The sequence below is a fragment of the Vespula pensylvanica genome, chromosome 4, assembly GCF_014466175.1.
Source record: "Vespula pensylvanica isolate Volc-1 chromosome 4, ASM1446617v1, whole genome shotgun sequence".
Classification (NCBI taxonomy): Eukaryota; Metazoa; Arthropoda; class Insecta; order Hymenoptera; family Vespidae; genus Vespula; species Vespula pensylvanica.
The window spans coordinates 1562503-1582465 of record NC_057688.1 but is presented as its reverse complement, the minus strand read 5'-3'; the positions used below and the strand labels follow the sequence as shown (position 1 = coordinate 1582465).

The 19963-nt window shown below is 32.7% G+C and overlaps 1 protein-coding gene across 2 annotated transcripts in view; it reads right to left on the bottom strand.

Moving 5' to 3' along the window:
• Positions 1 to 7557: 7557 nt before the first annotated feature.
• The window catches only part of LOC122628308, a 100649-nt gene continuing 88243 nt past the window's right edge, over positions 7558 to 19963 (bottom strand). For both annotated transcript variants that reach the window (XM_043810475.1, XM_043810476.1), the window contains 3 exons: positions 17673 to 17788; positions 10867 to 11004; positions 7558 to 10070 (listed from right to left, as the gene is read on the bottom strand). In XM_043810475.1, coding sequence (XP_043666410.1) covers positions 9003 to 10070; positions 10867 to 11004; positions 17673 to 17788 — 1322 coding nt within the window. In that variant the 3' untranslated portion in view covers positions 7558 to 9002. The remainder of the gene's footprint in view (positions 10071 to 10866; positions 11005 to 17672; positions 17789 to 19963) is intronic.

The following is a 19963-nucleotide window of genomic DNA, read 5'->3' as shown; positions in this document are numbered from 1 at the left end:
TTCAATGAGTGTAAATTTTGTGTTTCGAGAAGAAAGCTACGTGTTAGGAAAATAAAATAATATTTTATTATTATTAACTTTATTATTAACTCACAGATATATTTTTATGTGTTAAGAAGTATTTCGTATAAAAAATAGACGTATAAAAAATTTTCGGATGATAAAACGATAATGTGTTTATCTCTTTACATATTATAACATTTTAAAGGATAAACATAAACTTTATTTTATATTAAATTTATTCTCGTCATATTTCATTAGAAAAAAGAGAAGATACTCTTATAAAATAGTATATCTCTTGAAAACTCAATTATATCTACTACGTAAATATAATCCTTAGAAAAAACTTCAATTAAACAGAAATAAGTAAGTAATTAAAATGTTTTCTCCACATTTTAAAATTACTATCTCTTCTCTTTAATGAATACTTATGACAGAATAAAAATATAATATAATTGAAGATAATCTTATATAACAAATTTGTATCCTTAATATTATTATATAATTATACGAATTTAAATTATTTGAATGAACTCAAAGAAATAAACGAACTTTACATAATCCAATAAACACGTTTATAACTTAATAGAAAATCATAATTTTAATAATTAAACCTTTCGAATAATACTTTGAAAAAAAAAACAAATAAAAATACAGAATAAAAAAGAAGCTTCAATTTCGTACAAAATAAATTATATATTATTACTGCTGATTACTTTAGAGAGAATAAATTTGAATAAAGAGGATGAAAGGGATTATTTCACTAGTTAGACGTATAAATAATTTTTATATATAATACGATTGTACTTGAAAAGATTTTGTGACACTTGTTTTAATTATTTTCGAACATTAAAATCTCGAATCGAGGACTCATCTCAAATCTAGCGAAGTCAGTCGCAAATCATCATGTATTCGTATTCATTCCATGAGATGTCTTTTCGTTTCTGAGTTTTCTGTTCAGAATGGATTTTCTTTTCTTCAAGAATCTCGTAAAGCTTTCTTTACGACACATGTGTCATAAAAAGGCCACGATCTTCCTATGGCCATAAAACTCACAAGTTCGATGCCATAATACGTGAAGGTTTCAATAACCATATATAGTTTCTGGGATCACGACTTTATTTAATTTTCTATTTTTTCGTCTTTTTGTTTTCTTTTTCTCTTATTTAAATGACTACTATGATAAAATCTATGTCAATTGGTGTATTCGCTTTTATAATATTTTTCTTTTATTACGAAAGTTTTATTATTTCATTGATCGTTTTCTCGATTTAATTTAATTTTCACGAAACATATCTTTATTTTTTTACTTTATTGTTCGTTTATTTTTTTTCCTTTTTTTATATAATGCAATTAACTAAGATCACATAACGAATTCGCCATTATGTTTGTTCACTAAATTCAACCGTTTTTATTTATGATTGTCGTTACGATTCGAATCGTTAGATTTTCCGATTGAGACATAGGGAGACCGGACGCATCGCCGATTTTCACGCCGCGACGTGCAGCTGCAACCACCTTTACAGGCAAAGCCATGAAAATTCAGAATAACGACGTCTTTAACGATCGTGCGGCAATAAAATTCAAATTTACGTTCCAACCGCGGCCGTGGAGTTTTAATTTCTTTTATTACCTCCAGTCACCTTCCACCTGCATTCTCTGTCTTTCTCTTTCTTTCTCTCACTTCTATATTCGTATTCTCGTCCTACCGTTTATGTAAATGGACACGGTCCTTTTTTATCCAACTATACAGGATTGTGGTTAATAAAGAAAAGCTTTTCCACTTGTTAACGCGATCAAAGATAAATAAATCGACGAATTAATCTCGTACAAATCTAAAATCTTATCTTGAAGGATATTATTGGATTTTTACTATTATCACTGTTATATAACGATATATTATTATTTAGATGCCTACGTATATTTCATTTTGTTTGAAATTGAAATTCCTTTTATTCAAGGTATTATTCGAAAAATTCAATTATAGAGACTATAATTTTTGTTGTTTATAATAAAAAAGAAAAAATTTTATATTATTTAACCATTACGCTCTGGTTTATAAATCGTTTTCATATTTATCAAAAATCTGATTTGCATTGATCAATTCAAAAATAGAAAATTTTTAATGTTGCATAATCTACGATTTTCACAATTCAATAACTATGAATGTAAATCTATTTAGAACACCATCAATGTGGATTGTTATTTGTGATTTCTGATTTGTCATATTCGTTGGAATAAAATCGAAGGATTTTGATGTATCGTGATGAATTTACTGTTTTCGGATGTGAGAAAGCAATTTAAGTAGGTCTTGACTTTTAGAAAATTTATTTAGAAGAAGTTGAATAATCAGATAAAATATAAATGAATTTATCATTACGTACTGAAGTCGCCATGGAGCGTTACGATGTTCACCGAACTTTATATGGTTGTCTTAGAAATAGACATTATAATTTTTATTAAAACTTATTCAACTACAAGAGAAATGCCTGGGTGGATGATCTAAGTTGAGATTTCGTCGAGATTTCAACTTTAACAATAAGAACACTGTACCATTGAAAGATAGAGTTAGCATGGAATATTGTACGTTGCCTTTTCCTGAGTCAAGAGATGAAGCAGTTTGAAAGTCCTGCTATCACCAGAGAATCCACGTCACTTCCATAATGTTGTATGGAAATAAGTGTTGAACACCATGGAAGTTAACCCAAATATAATGCCTATAGAACTTGACTAAGAAGAAAGGAGCTGTCAGTTATCCCAACAACATGGAGAACTTCAACGTCGTAGTCAAATAGTTATAGAAAAAAAATCTTTTTCCTCTTATCCGCCTTTATCGAGCGAGAGACATACAGTCTTCCAGATATTTATCTTCTTGCACGAATATTGGATTTCATTCAACAAAGATTTATATCTGAGTGATATACTTGTTATTCTTTATATAAAAGGATGATCGAATATTAAGGACATCTCGGATTTGTTATAAGCATTGCACATAATGCGATACTTATGAACATTTAACGAACATGCGAGCATATCAATCGTATTGTTTAAATTCTATCAGTATACATATTCGTCGTGCATTGTTTTATTTTCGTTAATAATATGTGAAGAAAAAAAAATAAACCAAAAAAGAAACAAAATTGAAAATCAATCGATTATACGTGTCATACGAATTTCGTGTCTTATCGACGATCGAAAGGATCGATAGTTCGCTCAGTACATGCATGTATGTACATGCATCTATATCTAGTACATGATACCGTTGAGTTCCTATTGTCGTTGTTGTCGTCGCCGTGAAGGAAGAAAAGAAAGAATATTGTCCGGATTGAACCGAAAGATCTCGAAAGATCAAACATGAATTTTCAATTTATTCGAGACCACTCGTTTCGGAATATCTCCGGTGCAATCGACTAGCTAATCTCTTCCCTACTGATGCATCGTTTCAAAGTAGAGGCAGTACAATGTAAACACAAGTGGTAGTTCTATATTCGTTATGCATACATTCATGAACGTACGCAGCGTCGATTTAAATTTTAAAGACCCACCAAATTCGAGTTTTCGTGAACTTTATCGAGAATTTGCTGAAATATGTGCACAATATATATATATATATATATATATTTATATTTATATATATATATATTTATATTTATATAGAAAGAATAGTAAAAGCAATTATTTAAAAATAATGTAAGATTTAATTACCTTTTTGTGATAGTTACATACTAAATATGCAAGTAAATGCTTGAACGATAATAGTCGATGAAGAAAAAACATAAGATGAAATCATTTTACAATTTGTTAATTTATGGCTACAATTTTACAACATGTAATGTTATATAAACCCTTCCGATATACGTGTTGTTGCTTTTTGGTTTATAAATACGTATGTACATAAAAATAGCTATACTTTTTTTCTTTTTTATTCTTTTTTCTTTCTTCCTTCATTCGACAACCTATCTAAAGATTTATTTTATAAAAATACACGTGAAAATTAGAAAAAAAATTCGCATATCAAAATATCACGTATCGAATTCAAGAGAACGCAGTTACGTCGGAAAGATTTGACAAATGACAAGAGTTTACGATACAATTGGAAAAACAGGAGTGATGTATAAAGCCATTGTTCCACTCGATCGAGCCATCAAAATTGTAGTTAAAACTTTTTAGATAGTTTAGAACTGTACAAAGTTTATATCTAATATACATAGAAGTTAATTGATCGAGAGAGAAATCTTGTTAATCACCCAATAATTAACTACCTGTTCGATTGTCTACGATATTTATATTATATTTGATACAATTAATATTGTAATATCGTATAAATTAAAAAAAAAAAAATACTTGAACATTTTTACGTTAACTTTTGACGTAAAATCCATGGAAACAATTTCAGTAAGAGCGAAAAATTCATCTGTATTATAGTTTTAGTATCTCTGTAACCGTAAGTGACTAAGGACCATACAGTCAGACGTATGGACACTCGACAGAATCGATTGTCGGTCAAGTACCTAGCCGATATTGAATCCCTATTGCTATGTACTCTTGAATTCACTGTTACATTACACTCCTGTTATAGTTCGCAATTCGTATCTCGTCTTAGTGGACCTTCTGAAATTCCCACGGGTTGATCCACTAATTGCTAAATTGTCTTACTAATTTCGATCAAATTGTTAGATACAAGTAGAGAATCAATGAACCGTTAGATTGCAAATTTACAGGAAGTCGATAATGACTAGTGTGAATCTTCTCGTGTGAATTATAAGAAGATCTTTTAAACGTTATAGAGAAAATCAATTCGTTTGTATATTTTATCAGGGAATCAACCATTTTCATTGGATAAAATATTCACTTATATATAAATGTAAAAAGTTTCTAGTGCAAATGAAAGGGAGAAGGAAAAACGGGATGAAAAATTATTCATATCATATACAAAGAAGATTTTCTAATCGTCATGGGGAAAAAATGGGTCCGTTTTTTATATTCTATCGTGGAGAGGAGCATTTTCCATGGGTGAAATTTTCATGTATGTACACACGTCAAAAGTCACTAATGCAAATGAAAGAAGAGGCAAAAAAAGAATGAGTTAGTAGAAGGAGAAGGGAGAAGGGAATAGTGGGTAGCTCACTAAATTACCGTCGTAACATTCGATTTTCCCCGAGTCGGTACTTTCTTGCCAAGCGTAATTTGGGAGTGACGTTTTTGATGGAATGGAACGAGATGGGATATGCCATTAAAAATGTCATTTTACCGTACTATACCGGTACTCTCTTCCCAGCTAGACCACGATGTACATACATAAATTATATATTATGTGGAAGAGATAAAGCTTCGGGATATATGTACACACTTATACGTAATAGACATACACATACGTACATAGTCATCTATGAATCGTGTATGTTATAGGAGAGACTGAGAGAGAAACGTGAAGGCCATAATTTCGAGGAGAAACGTCCCGTGCTTGCGTTTTGCGCGATTTGTCCCATCTGTCTTCGTTATTCACATTTCGTTGATCTCGCTCTCGCGTCACGAAAATTCCTCAAATCAAAGAAAACCGCAGAACGATCTATTCTCTTTCTTTTTTTCCTTTCTTTTTTACACTCCTCCCCTTTTATTTCTCAGACCCTTTTCCAAACGTGTTTCCCTTCTTAAAAGGAAATTTCAATAGACGCGATATCTATATATTCATTTATCTCGAGAATGCTCGATAAATTTTGCGATAAAATTCTTGGGCAAATAATCTCTTGTATTTGTTCACGTTCTACTTTAAAATTTGGTGGAATTAAATTCTGACAAATTCAACCGGATATGATTATCTTGAAAAGGAATTAATTAATTTCCTGTGAAATTTTTGTCGAATCTTTTTTTCAACAAAAAATTTTTTCTTTCGCTTCTCTTTCTTCTTTTTCTTTTTTTGTTTTCACACGAGTTACAAACATCTTTTCATATCAAAAACAATTTATTAGTTTATCGTTGGGAAAAGAACAGGGTAAAAGATATAAAACTGTATTTACTTTAAAAGTACTATATTTATTACTCTTATCAGCTTATTAAAGTGTTTATAGAGAAATTATATACAAATGTGTACACTCTGTACATTAAAGACCTAAATTGTTAATCGTTAACCTGTATACAAACGGGAATTTCAAGTATTGATCGGTACCTCTTCACTGCCCCCTATGTATCTATTTTTCAACATAGTCCTTTTTTTCATGATAGAACATTGTTAAAGTCGCAGCTTCGTGTCCTTTTGATACTTTGATCTTTCTTTTTTTGTTTTTTTATTTTTAATTTTTTTTTTTTTTTAAACAGTTAATTGACTAATTTAGTCACACTCTTGATCGCTAGGAGCACAGTATGAGCACACACACATGAGCCGTACATGTTACATCGTCGGACGTGTTAAAAAAAAAAAAAGAAAGATAATAAAATAAGATGAAAAAAATAAATGAAAAAAAAGAAGACCAAAAAGAAAAGAAATAAGTATAGACGAGATTTATGCGAACATTTTGATCGATCTCGAGAATAATCCAAAACTCTTCTTACTTCAACGGGTGAGTGCTCGCATAAATTTACATGATCCTACCGTTCGAATGAAAATTTGTTCGTTTTTCAACAACAAAATTTATCCATCGATCGAACGTACTCGCATTTAGACGATCCCTCATTAATAACGTTTATCGTCCATCGAAAATGCATTTTCTGATATTACACGAAGCTGACTGCAAATGGTCGATAGGAAAAATAGGAGATTAATAAAAGGGTATATACGTAATTATAAATGCAGTATTCTCTATAATTATCATCACCGTGTGTGCGCAGACCGACTCAGTAACCGATGGATAATTTTTATTACGTGGAAAAATAATATCCGTCTAATATCGTATAGTCGTTAGGTATAAACGCACGAATCATCTTCGATCGTTATTGATCATTGACAAATGATCGTTTTTTTTTCTTTCTTTCTTTTTTTCTTTTTTTATCTATTTTGTTATTTTGATCGATCCTCATTATATCACTCGTAAAGTACAATAGTTTGTACGCGTTAAACGCATACTATGTATCTATGTACGTAGGTTCCCATGTAGAAACTTTTCATTCAAGAAAGATAAACGCTTCTGAGAGTAGTCCTTACCCTCGGCGGAAAGCAATTTGAAGGAAATCGTCTCTGCTTCCTTGCTCGAGGCGATGGAATCTTCTCTCGGAGAGCGAGTTAAGGCCTTTTCAACGTCGAACGTTGATCGAACACTGAGAAGACAGATTTGTCTATACGAATCGTACATTCACGTACATACATACATACATACATACATACATACATATATATATATATATATATATATATATATATATATATAATACATATGTACGTAAGTACGTAGCAAATATAATACATATGTACGTTGATCGTATAAGTTTGTGTGCGCGTCTTTTACATACATAGACATAATAATCGTTTATCGTTTTTATTCTTTCATTATTTATTTTTATTTATTCATTTATCATTATTATTCATATTAATATTAATATTAATATTATTATTATTACTATTACTATTACTATTATTATTATTATTATTATTATTATTATTATTATTATTATTATTATTATTATTTATTATAATTATTATAATTATTATTATAATATTAATTTTCCCTTCGAACTTTAGGCAATTACGGTGCTCGACAATTCGTCGAGAAACGATTAATAATTCTCATAACTCTCGATATGTTACGCGACGAAAGAATTCCAAATACGATTTAGGCCGTCCTCTACTATTTTCATTATCCTTGATTAATGCTCGCGAAAAAGATGTCCTGATATTTTTTCTAGGAATCGAAGGCAGTGATTCTTAATGATTACATACTCTTTTATTATTACGACAGTTAGAAAATTACTGCCAATTAGAACTCACGGATATGATCTTTATATCGTTTGATTTTTCACGTGAATGTCGAAGATGTTTTCTCGGCGATAGGAATAAAAGAGCGAATCTTTCTCTTTTTCTGTTATTTTTACGGCCTTTTTAGACAATTGTTCTTAAAAATGCTTCGAGAGTTTATTATCAGATTGGATCGTTCGTCCACCCTTCCTGAGAATCACGACGCGACAAATTTTTCATTTCATACTTGTTAAGATTCAATGAAAAAGAAAGAGAGAGGGAGAGAAAGAGAGAGGGAGAGAGAGAGAGAGAGAGAGAGAGAGAGAGAGAGAGAGAGAGAGAGAAATAAGGATTAGTTAAAAAGAAAAGAAAAAAAAGTAAAATTAAGAAATAATCGATAGGAGGAAGAGTAGAACACGTAAATCCATCGTTAGAAAGGTATAGATACCCCGATCTCCTGATCCATCGTAGTCGCCGTCATATCGATCGATCTGGACACGCAACGAAGTGTCCCAAGCGATGACCTAACGCCGTCGAAGGAACTCTGAGTACCGACGGTCCTCTTTTGAGGCCGCAGTAGCCTTTTAGCGGATCTATTAGGCCAAGTGCGATAGAAGGCGTCCTGTCCGCAACGTTTCAAGGCACTCCAGGTGATCGTCGATCTTCGAGGTGGTAAATGAGAATGAGAAGGGCAGCCACAGTGCTGCCAAGATAAGGAAGGCGTTTTGCATTTGAAGACAGGCGTTCCGAAGTTACCAGGTGGTTTTAGGATCGGTAAATCGTCCAATCTCTGAGATAATCGCGTTACAGCGAGTTCATTGAATAGCGACGTTTTTTGTTCGATTGGTAAAATGCTAAGAGACGGTTTATTCGAGGTGTTCTTATCGTCGATAAAAGAGTCAGGTGGATCGACTACGACGTTTTGATGCACGGATCAGGAGGACGATGTATGTTCCATCGTAGAGTTGGTCGACGTGTCATCGTCCAACGAACTTTGAGTAGCCACAGTTACTTTAACTCGCTCGTTATGTGTTTCTTGTTGAATTTGTTGAGTGTCGTCTATGTTTTTACGGGGATGGCGTCTCCTGTAAGGTTCCCAATCCCCATAGCCCCGGCGTCAGTGCGTCGCTATAACGTCTGGGGCTGATTTTGTGCTTTCTATGCTGAATGGTCTTCTTTGATCGATCTCAATAATAGCTTCGGCTTTATACCTAGGATCACTAGGAACCTGCTGTTGTTGTTGTTGTTGTTGTTGTTGCTGTTGTTGCTGGGACTTGGACGATGTCGAGTGTTGAGTACTCGACGTTGTGTTGCTAGAACCATGACCAGAAATCTGTGTGGAACTTTGACCAGAACCGTAGACCGAACTACCATATCTTTCACCGGAACCTACGGTATTCTGTCTGATAAACTTAGGCGACTGATGATAAGTACCACCTTCTCCGCCAGGTTTTGGACTTTGGAATCTCTGATAGGAAGGATAGTCCGTAACTTCTTGATATTGCCCGGACTGGTGTTGAGGAGGATAACTCAACTCGTGGGTCGACCAACCTGGCGGTGCTGGAATTGGATTGTGCTTTGGACAGACACCCATACTACCGTCTCGTCCTCTAGATGCTGGACTACAACCTGAACACTGAGAACTATTCTGCTGATGCGAGCTCTGTTGAGAAGACTGTTGAGAGCTTTGATGCGAGAGCGATGGACTTGGATGTGACTTTTGCGGACTTTGCGGGTGATGGTGATGATGATGATGATGATGACGATGATAATTGGTCCCATTTTGCGAATTCCGAAATCCAAAAGTCGTGAACGCCGGTGGTACCACGGTGTCCGATAATCGTGGTTCGAATAGACTCTCCCTAGTCTGACACGAATTATCTCGCATTTCTGGCTCATCGTTTGACTCCTGCAATCGTTCTTGAGTCGCGTTGCTTACATTGTTACTCTGATGTATGTCGTTCATGTCTCGTCCGTTGTAAGTGATTTTGTTGTTATAAGCTACCGTATACTCTTCTGCTATCACTGTACTCGGTGGTAAAAGTTCTTTGCTCGGTACCACTTCCAAGCTAGATGACTCGCTACTCCGATCTCTGATGTCCGTTCTCGAAGTTGAGAGAGGCCTCGGTGTAGATTTACGACCTAGTTCATCCAATCGATTTTCTCTAGACTGTCTTATGTGTTCCTAAATAAAGATAAAAGACAATAGTTAAGTTAGTTTCTTATTGATCTTAATCTCGTCTCGTGTCTATTGCCTTAATAGATTTAATTGTATTTTAAAGAAAACATTTTTAACCCTTTCCAATATATCTTTCTTATGCGTTACTTTTTTAAAATAGACTTTTAAGTAGAGAGTAACCTATGTTTATCTATTCTTATTTTTTAATACGATGGTGCAATATATCTTATAGAATGTACACTATTCTTGTTAGTTTGTTGTCTTTTCATTTCCATATCGATCCTTATATATTCATTCGCGTTATATAATATTAGTACTGGTTAATCGATAACCAAGGAATAAATTACTAAACGAGCATATACTATTTTCCTGAGTTTCCTTCTCAGAAAATTAATTTTGCATGTTGCCAGAACGTTTATACTACACAATATCAATTGTTATTTTTCGTTTAGTTTCATTTTTAAAACATTTCAAAATTCCATCGAGTGCTTTTTAATAAACGTTGTTACCTATATATCTTTTTTTTTTCTCTTTTTTTCCTCGAAAATGGCCGAATGTTAGGCACGTCTCTACTCGTGGATACGTGAGTCGATCGAGGCGAGAATCGAACGAAATGCTGCTACGTGTATTGCGTAATTGAAATCCCGAAGATACGATGTTGAACGCGACGCGACATGACTCACAATTCGTGAGTTAAAGTCGATAAAAGGCCGATAACTTTCGTAGAAAGTTCATTTAGTTGACATTTTTTTTCTTTCTTTCTTTTTTTTTATTTTTTTTATAAAAATCAATTTCTACTAACCTGAATGATTCGATGATCACGAATAAGCTTCCGCACACAATTGAAGAAGAACGCGAAGCTCATGCCAAAGACGATGAGGGAGAAAACAACAAGAATAATGACGATGTGCTGAGAGTCGATGATACTCGATTTCTTTTGCTGCAAGTGAAAAAAAAAAGAAAAAAAAAACAAACGATTATACGATTTTCGATCGACGATCTATTAAAATTAATACGAACAATTTAAAATTTGTTCTAAGACATAGTTAATTATTAGAGAAATTATAAATTTTTATATAATTCCGAGCGAGTATCGTTTTCGAAAGTAGGTAATTGATTTTACTAGCGCTATCTTAATTACAAGGACGTTCTAATTACAAGCGTATCTAATCAAGTTACGAAAGGGAGACTTCCTTAAAGTCTAAAAAGGAGATTGGCTGGAACAACGATGGGCGTTAATAAGAAGATGAGACGTATACGGTGGCACGCTAATTATCATTCGTTTCACTCTACTTCTCTCTTTTCGCCCTTTCTTGTTTCTCTCTCTCTCTCTCTCTCTCTCTCTCTTTCTCTACTTCTCTATCTATCTATCAATCTATCTATCTATCTATTAATCTATCTATCTACCTATCTTTCATTTCAACAATTTATTCACTTCTCTCTTTTTCATTTTAACGATTTATTCATCTCTTCCTTTTTCTCTTTCTCTGTTACCTTTTCGGTATCAGTCTTCTCGAAAATCCTTCTTCGAGATGACGAACAATCACGATTACGCAATACAAACATTCCACTTAACGAATTTCACTTGAAACACTCCAATTTCACGAATTTCCAAAAGCCATAGAAGGCGTGATGAAACGTTTGCGAGGAAACACGTTGTTGTCAGGACGCGCTACGTCTGGCAAAATCTTGAAAGGAGAAACGATCTATTTGATCTTTAGATACTCCAAATGTAAATGACTAAACGTATGGAAATATTTCGAAGGATATATGTTCCTTGATTTTATGTTCTTATATCTTATCATGGAATTTGATTCTTCTTTTTAGATAATCGCGAATACTAATATTGTCTTACGAGATCACTATATTGCAATAAATAATATATTATATTTTACAAGTTTTGATAACGATAAAACTGTTCTATTTCGTTTAAGATTTTCCACGAGTAATGTTATTCGTTTCTAATTGTATTTTTCGATTATAACAACAAATGAATGGAATCGAATGAAAAATTATTTTACATACGATTTGTCTATTATAGCGAAAAGATACTTAGAATGTTAGATTGATCGTACAACAATTTTCGAAATAGTGCTTTTCTTGTTATAAACAGCAAAAATCGATATAATAACTAAATCGATTTTATCGAAATGTTATGGAAAACTTTCGTCAAACGTGGAGATATTTCGTTTTATATATTATGAAATTATTTGACTGACAATAGATAACAATAGGTAAAAAAAGAGAAAAACTTTAGCCTTCATTTCTTTCTTTCCAAAATAACATAACAACATAATCTTTAAATGATTGCAATGATGAACAATCTTTTGTTTCCAGTCATTAAATTATTTTTATATGTTTATTTAATTATATGATGACAGTCGAAAATATATAAATTGTAATTAAAAATTTTACAATGACTTACGTTTTTTAAAAAATTAAATTGCTGAAATGATAAAGAACAATTGAAAACAAGAGAAAAAAATAAATAAATAGAAGGATAGCAGCGGAAGAATAAAATATTCATTATTCTTGTCTTTTACGTTTATACTTTTTATATAATAATAGTGATCTTAAAACAATTACTTCGAAGAAAAGATCTTTTCCTTCTCAATCGTAAAATTCACCCCGTTTCTCATTGTTGCTGAGAAAGAAAAGAATGACACCCTTAAAGTGTAGAGGAATAGTTGCGTGAAATATTTACTCGCTGTCATGAACGATCTAACATGACACGTGGCGTAGGAGCATCAAGAATGGCTTTTGGAGCACTTTTATCAAAGAGAGGAAAAGAAAAGTAGGCGATGACATGACGAGCATAGACGCGACTCGTATTACGTGCTCTTATCCAACCTGTCGGTCGAATAATATCTTTGATCATTCTACTTGACGCATATACATTATATGTGTGTATTCTGTGTAATATATATTATATGTATATACATATATATATATATATATATATATATACATATACATATGTACAATTGCAAGATCCAAACTAATCTCAATTGACTATCAGATCGTTTCGTATTCATTTCTTATCGTAAATCAGCATTCCTTTTGTTCCTTTTCTTTTCGTGTTTCTTCCTTTATCTCGTTCTTTCTTTTTTCTTCTCTATTCTTTTCCTTTTTTTTTCTTTTCTTTTTTTCTTGTTTTTTCCTTCTTTCGAAGTAGTCAGGAAGAGAAGGAAAGTCGTAGTAAAAAAGGAAATTATTGTTACTCCGTATACAAAAGAAAGCTTTCCGCCGCAAGGAAGTAATTACAGATAGAGGACGGAAGAACAACGAAAAAGGACTAAAAAAGAAAAAGGATATTGGAAGGAAGCATGTGTAAGTAGTAGTATCTTTTTAGATACTAAAGTGTTTTCTTGTCGCGTAAATGTCGACGTTTGAAAAGAAATTCTGTTGACGAAATGAATAACGAGAAGAACGAAAAAGAAATATAAGTAAATATAAAAAAATATACAATAAATTCGTTTCGTCGACACGAATAATCGACTTTCGAGATTATTAAGTTTTCGCGTAATAAAATTGAGATGGAAAATATAAATTAAAATTTATTTATTTCTTCTTCTTCTTGTTCTTCTTTCACTTTTTTGCAGCTTATAGAACTGTGTCCTGTTATTTATGATTTTCAAGTCTCTTGTTGGTATGAAAGTTGACGTCCAACTTTCCTAGCAACGATTGGACAGCTTGCCCAATGGTTTCGTAGTTTTTAGCTTTTGTATTTTCGACCATTTCGCTAGTCGTTCTGAACTCATAACTGTCGACACGATCTCTTTAAAATTTATTCTAAAATATTTTGTGCTTGATTATAAAAAAGAACAAAGAAAAGAAAAAAAAAGATAAAACATTTTTATTTAATCGACCTCATAGCTTTAAACGAGAGTATGTAAACACGCATGACATGTGCAAATTTTGTCACATATTAATCGAATTACCAGCTATCTTGAATCACCTTAAATATCATGTACGTATAGAGTCTCTTTTCCTTCCTTCCCCACATCCCCTTGCAATACTTCCTTTCCTTCCCCCTAACATCCATTTCGTAGAGTAACACGTTCAGGGAATTAGCGTGAAATTCGTTCGCGAAATTGCATCGCGGTTATAAGTCGAAGAGTTAAATCAATTCCCCATCGTATTAATTACGACGGAATTGGAAAGTTAAATCTCTTTACTTTTAATACGATTATTCGTCTAACTATACAAATATCACACGTGTTTTCTATTTTTCGTAATTTCGATTAAGAAAGAGAAGAGAATAGGAAAGAAACAAGGACGAACAAAAATAAAAAGAAGAAGAAAAGAAGAAAGAAAAAAGAAACGTAGTATTTAGGACGATCACATGTGTTCAGGTAATTACTCGTTCTCGCACAATGGCTTATTTCTTTTCAAATGTGGAATTAAAGGAAAGAAAAGAAAGAAATAAAAAAAAAAAAAAAAAGAAAAAGAAGAATTAGAAAATACGTATTACTTATGATTATTACATATTTACGCACGTCATTCATTTCATATCCCGCAAGTGCATTATTTAGATACGAGCTTTTATTGTGCTCTCGTAATTTTCTTTTTTCTTTATCTTTTTTTATTTTTTTAATAATTATTATGCCGCATTTACCATGTCGAAATTTACGAAGTGATTTTGAATAATCCAAAACTAGCTTCTTTCAACATGCATACATAGCTATATGTACATGCTTTCCATTATGATTTTTGTGAACCGACCTTCCACCAGCACTCTGTTCCTCTCTCCTCTTTCCTAGTGCTACTTTCTATTACATCCAGAATAAAATTGGATGGTAGTATAGTGTGTGTCCCAGCTTATAGATCGCGATTTCGTCATGCTTCTGCACGTATTCCTCTGTACGAGCAATTTCATGTTCGCATTTCCACGCGAAACGGAGGACCGTTATTGTGTCATACAATCTTTTCTTGGTTTACTGCGGTCGAGAGATGTATTCGTGAACGCGTAAAGAAAGAGAGAGACAGAGAAAAAGACAGATAGATAAAGAGAGAGAGAAAGAGAAAGGGATATGGAGCAGATAAACACTTTTTCTTCTTTTTTATAATCTAACGAATATGCGAATAGCTCACATTTCGTGGACGATAAATCACAATTACTATGTGATTAATCGAAGATAATGTTAAAAGATAATACGAAATAGGAAAAAAGAGATAGATGGACAGAGAGAGAGAGAGAGAAAGAAAGAGAGAAAGAGAGAGAGAAAGCAAATTGTCGCCATTTGCATGCTTGCCAAGTTCTCGCGAATTTTGCGGTTTCTACTCGTTCGCTAATCGTTTCGTGGAATTTTGTAATTTTTTCCATTTTTCGTTTTGTAGGAACACGTGCGTACACGATCGATGGACAAATTTTCGTCGGTTCTGCGTGCGCAATAACCGAGAATTCGCTCGATACTCTTTTTCCTTGGGAAAATTCGTTTTATAACACTCCGGAAGGCTCGGTCTCCATGGAGAAATTCTCTTTGTAAAAGTAGAAAATTTCTGACACAGTGTGGCGAACCGAACGTTCGTTTTATAATAGGATTAATGCGGATCATTTTCCAACGTTGTATTATTATAACTTTCATAGTTATGATCACTGGTTGAAACGAGAAGAATAGACATCATATCGTTCTGTTACCGTCTGTCCGTTTCACTTTGTGAAATCCTTGAAAAAGGATGGAGTAGAGAACGATTCCCGTAAAAGGTAAACTTTCGATTTAGCGAACCTACTCACAGAAACTCGATTATCGCACATTTTCAAGCTTGTCTCTCTTTGAGATTTCATCTCTCGAATGAATAAACAGATAAATGGATATGGAGTTATTAAAGAACGATTAAGGGTTTAGTTGCTTAGTTTATCCAGAATAGTAAAAAACAAAAGGAAAGAGTAAAGAGAAAGAAAATAATTTTCAAATCTTTCCATTCCTCTTCGTCAAAATGATAATTTTCATTTGTGCATCGAACATAATATTTCATACAATTTATATATTCAATCGATGATCCAGAAGAATTAATACGAAAGAAAGAAGATTAAAATTAAATAGGTTCTTAATTACTAAATTCTCGTAAATTTCTTTAAAGAATAGTAACAAGCTCGAATTGTTACGCGATAATTAAAAGAGAGAGTGATATATATATGTGTGTTTACAAAATCCTAAAAATATTTGTAAAACATATCTTTGGTCAACACCTATTTCAAGAGAGAAGGAGAAGAAGAGAAAAGAAGAAAGATAGAAAGCTATGGTCATTCGTCGACGATAGATTAATATCCCGTCGGTGCCATTGGGTCCTTTCTACAGGATCTGTTCTTGGTACTTTGCCAAAAGCGCATGGTATTGTGCGTTCCGGAAGCGGAAACACCCACCTATCTAACCGACGGTACACGTTCGAATTTTCCAAAAGCTTCCTGGAAAGGAGAATAAGCAGTACGAGATGGAGAAGGATAGAAGAGGTCGAACAGAGTGGGAGGAACCACGGCTACGTTGTAAAGATAAAGATGGAGACGGAGAAAGATAGATAGATAGATAGATAGGTAGAGTGAAAGAGAGAGAGAGAGAGAGAGAGAGAGAGAGAGAGAGAGAGAGACGGAGAGAGAGAGAGAGAGAGATAAGGTAGCTGGAAGCAAAACTTCCCTCGAATAAATTAATTAGATTTGAAGAAGGACAGAATAAGTAGAAATGAGACAAAAGACGATTAAGTCTGGTAACGCATCATTCTCATGGGACTTCATATCTAGGAAGTAGTTATGGTATTTGGTATTCTTGAAGTTTCTCGGAGTAATTATTTCTAATATCTATTTTGAAAAGACGAGATCTTTAAAAAGACATTTCACATTATTTGTTTTCTTTGAAAATCCGATAAAACAGTTTAGCCGTAAAACAACTACCGTAGAGAAATTTGTGAATTTGGACTCGATCATTTGTATTAGTTAAATTAATTCGAATGGAAAATTTATGTATTGAAGGTTTTATTCAATAGAGAGCCTGTTGAAAATCGAGTTTGAAGATCGATATGTATAGGTCGACGGTACTTGTACTTACCTAGACCATAAAGGGAATCCTTTAGAGAAATTTCGATGATGCTTTATAATTAACGCGTACGATTACCTCGGAAATTCGTATAATGGGTAGGTAGGTACCTATATCAAAGATAAAACCGCTTACGATAGTCAACTTTGCTGCTTTTCGCGAACATAGAGCGAAAAGCCTTGGAATTACGAGGTTTAGACTTACACGCGTAATTTTTCTTTTACGATCGTGTCCTAGCGAAGTCGAGGATTTATTTTCATTCTTTTTATTTTCTTTTTCTTTTCATCCTTTTTTCTTCTTTCTTTTTTTTCCTCAGTTATTTTTCGCAGAAGCGGATTAACTTTTCTCTCTAGAAAACGAGAGAGAGAGAGAGAGAGAGAAAGAGAAAGAGGAGGAGAGAGAGAGAGAAAAAGAAAGAGAGAGAAAGAGCTTGAAAATAACGCAATTCGACAGGAAGAGGGAAAAGATGGGATGCGACGATTTTCGAAGTTGAGAATTGGAAAGCACCCTACTAGTGCGATCATAGAAAGTCGGTTATTGGATTTTCTTCTCGGATAGAGAGAGAGTCACCACTCACGTCGCATGTCGACTCATCTTCGTCCCACCGAAAGCGGCAGTTGATCCTTCCGTTGCACTGTAATCTAGAGGCGATGCAGGTCGCGTCCTCGCAGTCGTACTCTCCGCTTCTGCATGCTGTGAAATTTAAAAGACTCCTTTGAAACTTTTGCGACATTTCAAATGATTGTGTATGAGATAAAGATAGATGGATAGAGATAGAGAGAAAAAAAAAGAAAGAGAGAAAGGAAGAAAGAAAATATATGTCTCAGTCGTAAATAAAAAATGTGAACTTTCGATTCACGAGAGTGAAAACTTTATGTATAGTTTCTTCCTTTCTTTCATTTCTTTTTAATAAAATTTTGTTTTATTAATCGTCCCTTTTGTGATGAAAAGAAGAGAAACATTTGTTGAATTAATTCAGTCGTGTAATCCTCGAGGATATAACTTGACACGTACCTTTAAACGTTTAATATTCTATGTTCTCGCGCGAGATATCAGGATCGGTATCAAGGTTTGATCGTCGAAACTCAAGGATTTCTCTTCGATATCTAACGCGAATTCAGCACACGTAATTGCGAATTTGCTTGGCTTACCTCATTTATGATTCACGACAGATTTACGAGGTATAATTCTCTATATTCGTTGGCCTTTATCGAATGATTATCGTCGCTTAAGCAACACGTTTATACAATTACAAAATAAAGGTAGCTATTATACAATACGTGTATCGATTTTAAATCTTTCATACGGATGATAAGAGTATTGAATTAAAATTCGCTCGTATTTATATTATAAAATATACATTTTTTAATGTTTTTATAGTTTTCCTTCTTTTTTTTTTATACAAAGTACTACTTTAAACAGCTAATAAATATAAATATTTAATGCATACATGTACATATATTCAAATTAAAAATTCAATTAATTTGGTCAAAATTTATCGAACTGGCAAGGTTTTGATAATAAGTAAATACAAAATATATATTCAGCATATTATACTGTTCTATTATCGGAAAAAATAACAAATGTTACGAACAACAAACTGTTGTACATATTATTGCGTAAAATTTATTCTTTCTTTGTAATAAAATATTGTCCATTGATTTCCAGTGAAAGAAAAAACTACAAATAATATTTTTAGAATCAATGTGATCAATAAAAATGATTTTTCGTCTTTATTGTTATTTTACCGATAACATTCACGATTGACAGTGAATGATCTTTGAAAAATTGTGCAACAGGATTACCTTCACAATTTTCTTAATGTAAAAAAGAAGCAGTATCCACGCTAATTTCACGACTTTCATTAGAGTCGAGCGTGTGTGTTTTCATTTGCGAGAACAAAAACGAATATGTCCGAACGAGTCACGCGAGCGTTGAATTTAATTAATTTTAACGTTGAAAGAGTCTACGTTGCTTCTAAAATACGAAAACAACAAAGAAAGAAAGAACAAACGAAGCTTTTCCGTGAAAAAAGAATTAATAAATGTGAGAACCGATTTCCTTATCATCATTAAAAAATCAGCTGTAACTATTTTTTTTATTAGCTGATTTCTCTCTCTCTGTCTGTCTTCTCACTTCTCATATTTCATTCATTCTTTAAATTTTAACAATGTTGTGATGTAAATTGCTAGAGAGAAAGGGAGAGAGAGAGAGAGAGAGAGAGAGAGAGAGAGAGAGAGAGAGATTCCAACTCTATGTTATCATGTTTCATTACTAATAAATTAAATTTAATTAACGCTTTACATAGTAACGTCAAGCGTTTATTATCATTAGTTCGATTATGCACGATATCCCTTTATCATCAAATTCCTGTTAAATTGATGTGAGATATATTAAACTTTGTCGTAAGTTAATAAAGATCAGCTCGTTAACCGCATAAATTTCAACGTATTAAGCAAATCATAAATATATAACTCGGATGTATATATATATATATATATATATATATATATATATATACATACATACATACACACATATGCATGCCGTAGAAATTCAATAAACATTACAGAATCAACTTTCTCCCTTTCATTAGCAGATAAAATAGATGTTATCCTGTGCTATTTTCATTTAAACTAGTTAATATTACTATTTTGCAAATAATTTGTATAGTTAATTATCTTAGTTAATAATGATTGTACTACTCGGTCTCATTGAAATTATCATTTCATTGAGGTATAATAGGGAAAAAATAAAAGAAAAAATTAATTGTGTTCATTTTATTTATATAACTATAAGGAAGAGTTGCCAAAATAATATCGTTTAAGATATTTTACTTTATATTTCTTATTTGCAAAATAAATTTTT